The sequence below is a fragment of the Ambystoma mexicanum genome, chromosome 8, assembly GCF_040938575.1.
Source record: "Ambystoma mexicanum isolate Mex_15411 chromosome 8, UKY_AmexF1_1, whole genome shotgun sequence".
Lineage (NCBI taxonomy): Eukaryota > Metazoa > Chordata > Amphibia > Caudata > Ambystomatidae > Ambystoma > Ambystoma mexicanum.
This window is the reverse complement of record NC_090929.1, coordinates 425,810,074-425,822,818: the sequence shown is the minus strand read 5'-3', so window position 1 is coordinate 425,822,818 and position 12,745 is coordinate 425,810,074. Positions and strand designations below refer to the sequence as shown.

Genomic DNA, 12,745 nt, shown 5'->3' with positions numbered 1-12,745 from the left:
GTGATGCACACAGTCAATAAATCCTACTCCACCAATAATGAATGTCCACTCATTGATGTAATTGCTTAACAAGATGTATTATTCAAGAATGACTATGTACAACCAACACCATGTGCCCCCTCCCAAACACTCCCTCCCCAAACAACCCCTTACCACATACCTACTCCCCAAACACTCTCTGCCCACACACACACCCTCCCCAAACACTCCCTCCCCACACACTCCAACCCCACACCCCTGCTCCCCAAACACCCTCCCAAACACCCCTTCCCCAAACACTCCCTACCCAAGCACTCCCTCCCCACACACCCCATCCCCAAACATCCCCTCTCCAAACACTCCCTCCACAAACACTCCCTCCGCACACACCCTCTCCCCAAAGACCCCCAAAAACCAAGTGTTGTGTATGCTGTGGATCAATATCAACTCCTGTGCATTTTCACATCACGGGCCTTGGCATGTGCCCGTAAGCCCTAAAGCTGCTGGGAGCAGTGCTCTCGGTTGCCCTGATGGGAGCTTGCCAGGGTGGTAGCACTGGAGGGGGTGGGATCCCTGGGCACCCATGCAATCCAGAGTGGCCTGCAGGGTGTGTGTCAATGACTCTGCAAGTGCTGCAGACACCCTCTCGTTTCCCTCCCGGACCTTCTATGCCAAGACCACCAGGGCAGAGGTTGTGTGGGCCAGGGCATGGGCACAGCACCAGCTGCTGGCCTACAGGCATTCCTGCATCATACGGGACTCCACCCGTTGCTGACGGATCTTGACAGCCATCTCTTCATGCCTCGGCTCAATCCTGCGTATGTGTGCATCCATTTCCCTTATGTTGGGCATTGGTGGTGGAGGGTGGCTGTGCAGGTCTGAGGGGCTGAAGGGCAGCCTGTGGTATGGGGTGTGGTCCTAGGAGCCATCTGAGCTATCGTCTACATCCACCACTGCATCATCGTCAGTGGAGGTGCCGGGATGGACAGGTAGCTGGTGTTAGGTGAGCGCATTGACTGGACATGTTGGCAGACTTGATGTTAGCTCTGCAGGATCTGATGACTGCGGCACAGGGCATGATGGGAGAGGCGCAGGGCCTGATGGTTGTGATGCTGCAGCTAGTGTTGGCTGAGATGTGGTGGTGCTTTGTGGTATTGCCTTCCTTTGTGAGGTTGCCCGGGCTGTGGAGAGTCCAGCATGGTCACTGTCAGAGCATGTGCCTGTCAGGATGAGATGGGCATGCGATTATTCACCTGTGTGTCACCTCAATAGACTTGCATTACACAGTTACGACCTTGTGTGTGACCTTTCCTGGATATTGTGTCTAGTTGTCATATATGCTCGATGAGTGCATGCATATGTGTTTGGTATGAGTGTGCATTGGTTGTAGTCCAGTCATGCTGGATTGTAGCGGTGTGTGCATCGTGAATGTGCTAATTGACATGTTCTCCCTTTGCACACATGACCGGTACTTATATTCCCACATGTGTGTCCATGCATTTTGGGTGCAATGCTTTTGCATTTCTTACCCTGGCCACCTCCCTGGCATCTGTCTGTACATGGTCCATATTGATGTTGTGGTCAGGAATTGTTCACATGAACTTGGACATGTCCCCCTAATGTGTGTGGTGCATTTCACAAGCATCTCATGTTTTTTGTTTTGATGTGGCTTGTTGGACTCACCGCCCTCTCCTTGCTTCCCTGCTCCAAACTCTGCTGCTCATACTCCCTCGATCCCCTCCATGTGCAGCACCGTACTACATGTCTCCTCCCACTCCATTAGTTTCAGGGGGAGAGGCCATCCCGCCTCTGGTGGTGAGGCATTCCCTCTGATGTGCCAATAGTAGATTCCGGACTCTGAGGCGCACGTCACCCCACCTCTTGCAACAGTCTTTTGGGGTGCCGGGGACAGGGCTACCTCCTCCCATATTGCACTCTTGCAGCACTGGCTGGTTCATCGATTGTCAGTTCCAAAGTGTTTGTCTGCATTGGCCATAATGTTGTCCATCAGTACAGTCAGTTGTGGCTCTGTGAGCCGCGTCTTTCGTTGACGGACCTCAGGTACTCTAGACTTGGATGTACCTGCCATGTTGCCGGTGTTTCCGAAAGTGGATGGCTACAGGAAGTGCCTGATTTTAAATGGATTGAGTTTTCCAAAATGACCACCGGCAAGCTTCCAGTTCCTGCGACAATGCTGTTTCCGGTTCCGCTATTTCCGTTGCCAGTGTTTCCGGCATCGATGGGCCCGTTGCCAGTGATTCCGTGATTGTGCACGTGGGAATCGCTGTTACCAGCATTTGTTTTAGTGGAAACACCAGTGTTTCCTGGTTTTGCTGGTGTTTCCGTCATGCCGGTGACACTGATTTCGGCAATGCGCTCACCCGCAAGGTTGTAATATGCCAGTGATTCCGTCAGTGCAGTAGCTGTAAAAGTTACTACTTGGATGACGGAATCACTGGCATATTTGTGGAAAACTCGTAGTGAGGGCCAATGTGCCTGCAGCATCCACGCTGCACTGAGTTGCTATAGGGACTAGTCGGCATAAAGGGATGGAGTGATGAAGGGTATCCAAGTGTGATGTGTGGACAGGTTGATTGAATGCCAGGCTGCAGCTATCTGGGGTGTGGATGAGTGTCCCAGGATCCACCTACCCTAATCAGCAGCAGAAGGTGTGTGCAGGTGGCTGCAGTGGCACAGAAGAAAGGGGAGCTGAGTGGAGCCAAAAGGTAGCAATTGGAAAAGAGGAAGCCGGGCGGGGCCGAGCAGGGAGACAAAGAAGAGCCAGGAAGGCTGTGAGAGACTGGGACCGTTGCTGAGCAACATAATGCTCATTATTCCTGCATCATGATTGGTGACCTCTCAGCAATGTTCCATAAAAGGTGCTAGTTACATATTTATAGTTGTTTTGCATCAGCATGTTCTTGGACAATAGAGGATGTTAACGAGCTTGAATCTGTTCTTAAATACTTCCAGCGGTTGAACCGTTTTGATTTCAGGTAGGAGAGCATTCAAGTAGTGAGGGTCCAGTAGAGAAAAAGCGTGAGGGTGGGTACAATGCAGGGAAGGGGTTCTGGGACAGATAATTTGCTTAAGGTTAGACAACGGAGAACCTACGCTGGAGAGTAGATGGAGCTCGATTCAGCCAGGTACTGGGGGATTAGGCCATGGATAGATTTAAAGACACAGAGGAAAAACCTGAAGAGTAAGTTATGTTTGGACAGAGAGCACCCAATCTGGTGATGGTACACACAAGTCGGATAAGGTCTAGGTAGGTTGTAGGGTGTTTATGTGGCACAGCTGCGTATTTTGAGTAGGGGAATGAAAAAGTAGATGGAGTGTCGAAGAGAAGGCTGGAGCAGGAGTCAAGATTATTGAGGACTAAGATGGAGATCAGAGTTTTGGCAGAGTAGTGGAAGAGGCACGGGCAGATTGCTCTGCCATTTAGGAGGGTGAATCTGGCCTCTGTGGCAGCAATGAATGGATGTAGTTTTAGTTTGTTGTCAAATGTGTAATTTCAGTTTACTGGCTGCACCGCAAACATCCTACTGGCTTATGAGTGTACTCTACATCAGCTCCTTGTCCATAATGTACAGAAATACCGTTCTCTGTGTAACCACACTGAACAAATGGCCACACCTGCACTGTACACCTGCTGTCTCTTCACGTCTGTACCTGCTCTTTGCCGATACACATTTTGTCCACCTGATCCCTGCCAATAACCATATTTCACCTCTGCCTGTTGTCTATATATGTGCTGCACACACAAACTATGCCATAAGCATACTAAACCCCTGTTCAACACCTTAGTGTACATCTGGGTTCTGCCAATAATGCACTGCATACCACCCTCGTCCATAAATGCACTGCAAATCTGCTTCCTGTTCAGCACTGCACGATAACATGCTCCATGTGCCCAGCAATACTTTATGGCACATGCCCTTACCTAACCGTAGCACACACATGCTCCGTATCCATAGCGATGCCATGCCTCTGCTCCCTGTCTAAAACTATAGTATACATATGTTCACAGCCTTGCTGCCTACCCATAAGCGCTGCGCACCTGATCTCTGTCCATAACTCTACTGCACACTGTACCCTGTCCTGAAATCCCACCTTAATCCACACTCCCTCGGCTGCAATTCTCCCACCTGCCCTTCCAAGCCTATGCTGCGCATCCCTTGCTCATGGCAGGTCTTGGCCCATACCTTTTGTTGTATATTGTATCTTCCAGCCTGTGTGTGACCCGGAGAGATCAGTGTCAAAGGTTATGTCCACTCTGTTGCTTCCTGTCTCAATCTTTGGAGGTAAAGTCTGGCCACAGAAAGGGCCATATTGCTTCTTGCTAGTTTTAATCTGAAACATAAGAAAAAGTTATTGGTCAAGTGGAATTATGGACCTGATTTAATTTAGGTAAGTTAAAGTTGTGCCATTTTAATATGCAATTTCTAATGAAAAATAGGGGCGTGGTTCTTAAAATCTGGGAGGTGCGTTGAATCATTGCAAGGTCCATTTTACAGGTAATTTCATTTTTTACGCCCAAACAATACCATGGTTTAACAGAGCAATCAAATGAGTCCACATCTAGACCCACGTGGAAATCAACGAGACGTTCAAGGAGAAACAACTGGCCATGAGCAACTTTAAGAAGTCTGGGGCTCCACAACTGGAGGTTATTTATTATTTTTTTTCAACATCTTTTTATGCATTTATGAAATTTCAAATACAAAACCACAACAAAGAAAAAGAAACAGTCATATTTTAAATGCAGTGCAATCGATAGAAGTCTTTGACTTCCTATTTTCTATTTTTTTTTTAGCTTTTATCTTCCATTAACATGCATCAGAAAGAGCAGAATGCCCTACAGATTACCAGGGCGGGGAGGCATAAGCAAGCCTACGTACCATCCCCATGTTGGAGCAACTTTTTGAGACACTTCAAAACATATATTAGAACTTGCTAACCAACAGTTCTACCTTTTCTTAAATGTTAACTTAACATGGCCACTTTATAGAAACCTTAAATAACATTTATTGGGCCGACAATTTCAACATTTGAAACACAAGGATTGAAACTTTTAATTCAAGATGACATTTGTTTTAGAACAACCAAATGTTTTAAACATTTCACTTAACAATTATTTCTGATTTCATTATTCAACGTAAGGCAATAATCTTTTTTTAATTTTTGATATTTTTCACCCTGGCGTTTACTTTTTAATTTACTACTCTGTAATAGCACACTCAGATGTGCCATTAAGACATTATGATCAGTAGCATGAACAACTTAAGGAGGTTTTGTAGGATTGGCACTTGGAGTGCCGTTCTGCCTTAAATGTCCAGGCCATCCTTTCTGCGCTTAGAGAGTCTCTGGTACCTACCATGAATTGAATACACTCTCCAGGTTTTGCGCTCATCCTTGCAAGTAATTCACCCAATAATTATTCAATCATTATTGACAAAGAAGATTGATCTTCAATCAGGATTTATTAGTTGCTTATTTCTTTGATATTGCCGAACGGATTTCGACCTACAGTCGTTTTCAAGGCATTACTTAATACATTCTGATAGCATAATTTAGTTCAAATTTGTGATTGGTAATATTCCAAAATACAATCATACAATGTAAGTGAAAACAATTATTCAAGCATTGGCATTACCATTCCAGTTTGGATAAATACCATTAGTTCAGATGAGGTTGAAGAGCAGAAACAAGGGAAAATAATAAATTAAAATAATGAAAAGAGAAAATATATGGACATTTTTTAGTCAACTGATACTGTTGCTCTGTCATCAATTGTGGAACTATTTTGTTCCATCAATCACATTTTGCTTTTAAATTTCCAACCCAGTATTCTAATACCTTAACTGGTCAATATTTATTCGCTGTACGCTTATTCAATCTTCTTTGTCAATAATGGATAAATAATTATTTGGTGAATTACTTGCAAGGATAAGAGCGAAACCTGGGGGGAGTATTCAATGTATCTGTATGTTTAGAGATTCGAGATTCAGGGGCTACATTTCAACTTTTCAATAGTCTGCAGCAGTCCCTTTCAGCCATATAGGACTTTAGTTGAATTGCAAACGCAAGCGCTTCTACTGTCCAATTCACCCCGAGGTACCTACCATGAGTCTGTCATATGGACAAGCGACATCAGGGTGATACTCCACGTCAAAGGTCTCCACGAACTGCAGGTTGACAACAAAGCCTTCTTCCACTTGGATGTGGTAGCTGCAGCTGGAAAGTTTCGCGTAGCTCTTCGGGTAGTCAGCGCTTGTGATTTCCCCTTCCCTGTCAGTGAACAGCACATCTTTACAGTTTGCTGGAAGAAAAATAACCACAGACTTTTTAAAACCCCTTTCAAGTCACATATCTCATCTCCTATTTGAGGCAAAGAAGCAACCTTCCTCTTGGGAATCTGGACCCATAACTGATTTGTGATGAACACATTTGAATCTTAAAAGCACAGTGATGGGGATGTTGGACACACAGATTGGAGAGACAGAGGCAGAGAGCTCTTAAGGAGGGGTAGATCATGGGCAGTGGAGATAATATGCCAAGCAGCTTAGCCCCCAGCCTTGAATCGAACAATGTAGCGAAATGCTCTGGGACTTAAGCCACATTGGTAGTCCTCAGTGAGGAGAGTGTTGGGGCTCAGTAGGGAGCATTGGATCTCAGTGTGGAAGCAGAGGTGCTTGGATTGGGAGATAAGTGGTCTGTGATGGGGCAGAGGGACTGAGTAGAGAAACAGTGGGTGCCAATGAAGGGAAATGAGGGAACAATGAATAGGGTTCTGACACACAGGGATTTTTTTTCACAGCCCTGAGTTTGATTTTTTCACTTGACGAGGAGACAAAGGATACCAGGTTTTTGCCCAGGCTCTCGGATTCTGCTATTATGGCAGATGCTGGGGCACCAGGATCGCAGATGTTGCCCAAGTTACCTGCTATTGCTACACATGCCTCAGGATTTTCACCTCGCTCGATCCAGTCTTACCACATTATTGTTTTTCTGGTGTGCCCTTCGACCCCTATATGTTGGCTTGCCACTGCCCCCCTAGCCCTCCTAGTTCAACCCAAGCCAAGGCAGTAAGTGAGGGACAGGGGTTTGTGGTCCCCTTCCATCCCAGCAGTAATGGTCAGGTTCTGAATTATAGGCCAGCGGCTGGATGAGATAAATATGTAGTCAATGCAAGAAACTCCATTCGGGCCCCTAAAAGTCACAGCAGCCGGCTGATTGCCTGGCAATCTGCCATTGCATGCTCTGAGATTGAGACTGCCACCTAAGCAAGCTGACTCAACCGTGGCTTTATGGGCCTTTTGGGGCGGGGGGCAGATGATATTGCCAGAATGGTCCACGCAAGGTCCTGGTCTTTCCAGAGGTCCTCTGTTGCTGCGAGGGGATCCACCTGGAGGTTCAAGTTGCCTGCTGCCAATGTAAAATGGCTTTCTAAAATGAGGGGGGTGTTGGAGTTGCACAAATCTTGTAGCATTGATAGGGTCTCCAGGCCAGTGTTCAGGTTTGGCCTATTGTATAAATTGAAAAGCAAGAAACACTCCCCCCACCACACCACTAGTAGTTGCAAGTCAGGGGAGCCAGATTCGACAGATACCACTTCCCAAGCGAGCCTGACGTCATATCAGATCTGGAGTCCACCCATTGGTCTTCCACGGGGGCCTTTAGTGGCCGGAATTCAACTGGTCACATAACCCTCAAAGGCAATCGCACCCGGGGCCCATGTTTCCTGCAATAATATGAACTGGTGTTCTCTAACAAAATCGCACCAGGCATATCGATAGGCATCCGCTTTAAGCCAGCTATGGTCCAAGAGAGGATGTTTAGGGGTCTTGCAGTAATCTCCCCTAATGCAGCCCCGGTAGTCAGCCCAACAAGTCCGAAACAAGACCAGGGTCAGAGATGGGGACAACTCCACCTAAGGGCCCCATCTGGGCTTTATTCCGAACAGCACTCCCCCTAAGATGAAACAAATGGGTGGGTTGCTGGGGTAGGGGCCACATGTCCCTAAAACTGGATTCAGAGAATTGCTCAGAGCGTACCAAGATGTTTACCCCCTTAGGGGGTATGAAGCGCAAGTCAATGCCCAAAATGCCCTCCGCTATGTCCCATGAAGTCAGATGGACCTCTGTGTGATCCGTTGGGGAGTTCGCCAAGGAGCCCCTGGTAAATTTTAGGGGGACCCTCCCGATTACCGAGAAGCCCCCCACCACCCGGTCTCCCTAAACCAATAAAGGCATTTATTTCTGAGTGACTCAGCATCCTCAAATGCCCCTCTTGTCAGACGTGGGACATTGGTTTTTCCTCTCCATCCTTGAATTGTCTTTGGGGATGCAGGCTGGGTAACTTCACTTCTAAATGTGCATGGGGCTGCTCCCGCATCTCTCCGCACATCCAAAGGGTCTCAGGTGGTGCCAGGGTAGCACTTTGCTGTTCAGGTACAGTGGGGGATTTAATTTCAGGTTTGTGGTGGTGGTTGTTGTAGAAGCGATTGTACAAGAGCGCACTCAGAAAGAAAAGTCTTCTGTGACTTCAGTTCGAGTAACATCCTGTCAGTTTGAACGGCTGCATCTTGTGCTTTCGCGGTTATGATGGAAGTGTACAGCATCCTCACCTTAAGATAGACCCATCCTGTTTTTATGTTAACCCAGTCATGGACTATTGCACAGCATAGCATTTTTGTGCTTAAATTCCTGCAAGCATGAATTCTAAAACATTGATTACCTATATAAACCCTTGCTGGCAGTGGTTGAAGTGGGAGTGCTTGGTGCTCCTCTATTTTTTTTTTTTTACTCTTCCTATACTTTTATTTTCAAAAAGAAACAGTCCCTGAATGGTTTCGTTTCAAAATAAAAGTGTAGGAAGAAGTTGACACTCGCACTTCCAGTGCACTGCACTGAGCGTTCCCTTAAACAGCAGGCACATGTGTTTGGGGCATGAGGGGGTGTGGCAATGGGGTTCGCTGGGAGCAGGCGCAGGCCAGCAGGGAACATAGTTCCACTACTTTTTTAGTACACTTCGACCAATGCTTCCTGGTTAAAAGGTATAGAAATGAAAGTTGACTTTATTGCTTTGATTGGCAACATGGTGTGTGCCTTGTCCTGCGTTGACGCTTTCACTGTTCATGTGTCTACCTTGAGGACAATGTTTTTGCTGCATTATCGTTGAACCATGTGTAAGGGTCTTAAATAGGCACGTTCAACGTCTGGAGTTTAATGGCAAGTTGTGCCAGGCGGCTGCAGAGGAATCAGTTCTCAGGCAACCCCCTGAACTCTAAAAGATACTCTCCTCGGAGCAAAACCCTGATGTGTTTATGTATTTTTCCCTTTTTGAGATTGAGGCAAAGGTTTGTTTTTCCTCATTGCTGGAAGCTAATCGCCAAAGCCTCTGAGGCCTCACTAATTAAGTGCTAATGCCTACACCAGAGGGCTTTATTGTGTGGTAGGTGAGCGCCACCCGAATTAGCGGTCCAGAGCCAAAGGTGAGGGCTTCTAATGAGGGTGAACATCACCTAGCACACAATAAATCCCGATGGTAAGGGATCCAATGTTATTAGAGCCTCGCCTAGAGCTTCCTGTAACGCAGCTTGTCCATTGCTACTTGAACAGTGCCCAGTGTGTATCCATCACAGTTAGAAGCTTTGAATGCAGACATTGCAGATGGTTAGAGCCTCCATGCCAAGCTTGCTGATTGGCTACAGAGCCGGAAGTTCTGAGAATAACAAAGGAGAAGCATAGACGGCAGCTTCTACTATCGTTAGAGATTGTATTCCTCACTGGCTGTCTAAAGAGAATGAAGCACTAGAGACTGCAGCAGAAAGCTCTATTATGTGATAGGTGACCGACTCCCAAGTTAGTGATCCCAAGCTTATGCTGAGGGCTTCTAATGGACCATGATGATAAGTGATCTAATGCTATTAGAGTTTGTGCAAGGGGGAACAAAGGGCAGCTTTTCCAGGGGATTAATGTAACACAGCATTTCAATGGCTCCTTGATCAGTATGACTTGTGTAGATATCTCAATTGGAAGCTTGGGATACCACCTTTACATTCGGCTACAGACTCTATTCAACGCTTGCTGATTGGAGAGAGGTTGATGCTGAGGAGAAGCATAGAATGCAGGTCTCTATTGTGGTTAGATCCTGGATTCCTCACTGTCTTATGTTCCAAAGAAAGAAAACATGCTCCAATGACGCGTTCAAGCACACACCAGATGGCTCTAGAAATTGTGTGGTAGGTGACCAAGGCCCAAGTTAGAGCACCCGAGCCAGGGATGAGGCGATTGGTTTAATGCTAGGAATTTGAACTTTCTTCATTTGAGCAGCTTACCTTTCTTTCACCTTTAAGTTGTGATGTGAGTGCATGCATGCATATAGTTCTTCTCGTGCAATTGGAGTGAGTGCTTTGGGGTTTGAAACAAGGAAGGGGTATGGTGTCTTTCCATCCTGAGTGAATATGGAACGTTGAGTGAGTGATGCATGTGTGAAATGTAAGTGGTTTCACTTTTTCACCCGTTTCCTCAGGAGGGAGAGATGCTGGTGGGTGCGCCTTCCATTCCTACGTTCCTGATCCTGACGTTACTAAAGAAACTACTTAAGAACAAAGGACGACCTCCAGATGACTACGCATTCATTAGTCCTGACTATTACATTCAATTTTTGTTCTTTCATATCAGCTTCTCTAAAACAAGCTTAGTGTTAAAACAAGCTAAAAAAGAGCTACTAACAACAGCCAAGACTGACTACTGGTTGTACTTGTACAAAAAGAAATTCATGGGCAGGAATTAAGAGGGCGTGTATTGTGTGACCACATACAGCTATCAGCGCGCATGCCCGCGCTACGAACCTGTCACGTTCGTGGCATTATTCCTACTGCCGTTTGGAGGCCTTCCTACCCCAAGCGTCTCCACCACTCAGGACCCGCCTTAGGGGCCACGCAGGGCCGGCCATATGGGTGGGCTGCCCGGGCGACCGCCCAGGGTACCCTGCCATTAGCCCCCCAGCACGCCAGCTTGGGAAGAGTCTTCTAAGGTCTCCTGCGAGCTAGCATGGTGGGAGAATGCATGGCAGGCACCCTATTGAAATTAAATTTACCCTGCTCTCGGGAGCGGAACGCATTTAATAACCATAGGGAGTTGAGGCAAAGCATCAGTGCCTATTGAAAAATATGGTGTCCCCTCTCATGACCAGCGGAATACTTGAGGGAGGAGGGCCACTACATTTTTGTTTTGCCACCCAGGGCGCTACGGCCGCTAAAGCTGGCCCTGCCACCACATCTGTCATGGTGTTCGCCGACAGTGGGGACGGCAATGTTGTTGACACCACACGTGCGCCTATGCAGAGGACCGCCAGCAACCTTTCACGCCTACGTTGTGCATTGTGTGTGGGCTGTTCAACATGGCAATGCAGAAACAGCGGCTTGGCCTTGTTTCCATACCGGCGGGCATTTGAACCCCGATCTGGACAGTGCACTTTGTGTCATAACTTCATTTGCTTGATGTGACGCTGCTCGGGCTCTGTCCTCATTCTGCCTTCTTGTGTTGCCTGCTCTAATCCGCCTGACTCGCTTGTTGCCTCGATTATTTGCCCCCTGCTCCTTTTCCTTGGTTCCAGTCCAGTATTTCCAGTTGTCTCTTTGTTGGTCTCTTTGCTCTCCTTACCTGATGTCTACCTTGCTCTCCCTTCCTCTTGCACCATCCTCTCCACCACTGCTGTCCAGTGCCTTGCATTGTCCTGCCACCACGTAAATCAAGGATGGTGCCGGGAGGGATGCCACCTTCTGTGGCACAGTTATTAAAACCTGTGCCAGGGCGGTGGGTGACATTACTGCGCTGCCATTTCACCAGACCAGATGGAGGGGACTCTCAAAGTGGAGTCAGCGAACTGTCTTCAGAATTGGATTACAGGCACAAAGGCGCACGACGGGACCCTGCATGACAGATTGCGGCACCTTTCCCTATCTGCTGAGACCGAGATGGATGCTATTCACGAATTGCATAAGCTGGTAGCCTTGCATACTGAGGTTTCTGAATTGAAGATGGAAAACACCAGGCTGAAAATGCGTTGGCTACTACAACGTCCGGAGCTCTAACAAAAAGTGCTGTTGGGCAATCTGGTACCATGAGATCTGATGGGGACCCACGAAAGCTGACAGAGTTCTGTAACTACTGCACCATTCAGTTTATGTTCCCCCCCAGGTATTTCCTCAGCGACAAGGCAAAGATTGGGGACATATTAGGTCACTTGACAGGGAATGTTTTGGCTGGAGCTGCTCCCTATCTATCCTCCCGTAGCCCCCTGCTTGAGAACTTTGTGGAGTTCAAAAAAGGTTTTTTTGAGGTATTCAAGTCCCCCAACCAGGAGACCTCAGTACAAAACTAGTTAATCTTCTTGAAACAAGGAAATCAGGATTTGATTGCCTACGTTGAGGGTTTTAAACACCTAGCCACCAAGTCACAAAGGCCAGAGTTAATCCAGTGAACCTTGTTTAGAAGCAAAACTAGGGACCCGATGTTTGCATTCAAAAGCAGTTCAAACATCAAAGAGAGAATGATCAAACAATTTTGGGGAAAAAGCCAGTGTTTAAGTCAACAAAAGTAATACACAACTCTTTTTGCCCTTTTGAAAAGCATATGGCAGGTTTGATGTTAAGGGGGGTGGGGGCGGGGGGTTAGAACCAATACTGGCCAACCTGCAAAAGTTTGACAGTTTGACACAAAGTCTGAACTTAACTCTCTCTTACTAACGAGGACAA

General features: G+C 47.0%; 1 protein-coding gene across 1 annotated transcript in view; it reads right to left on the bottom strand.

Moving 5' to 3' along the window:
- Positions 1 to 12,745, bottom strand: part of MASP2 (MBL associated serine protease 2) — a 345,387-nt gene that overhangs the window by 233,546 nt on the left and 99,096 nt on the right. The window contains exons 5-6 of the mRNA XM_069609941.1: positions 6,105 to 6,301; positions 4,185 to 4,332 (exon numbers count right to left, since the gene is read on the bottom strand). Of these exons, the coding sequence (XP_069466042.1) occupies positions 4,185 to 4,332; positions 6,105 to 6,301 (345 nt within the window). The remainder of the gene's footprint in view (positions 1 to 4,184; positions 4,333 to 6,104; positions 6,302 to 12,745) is intronic.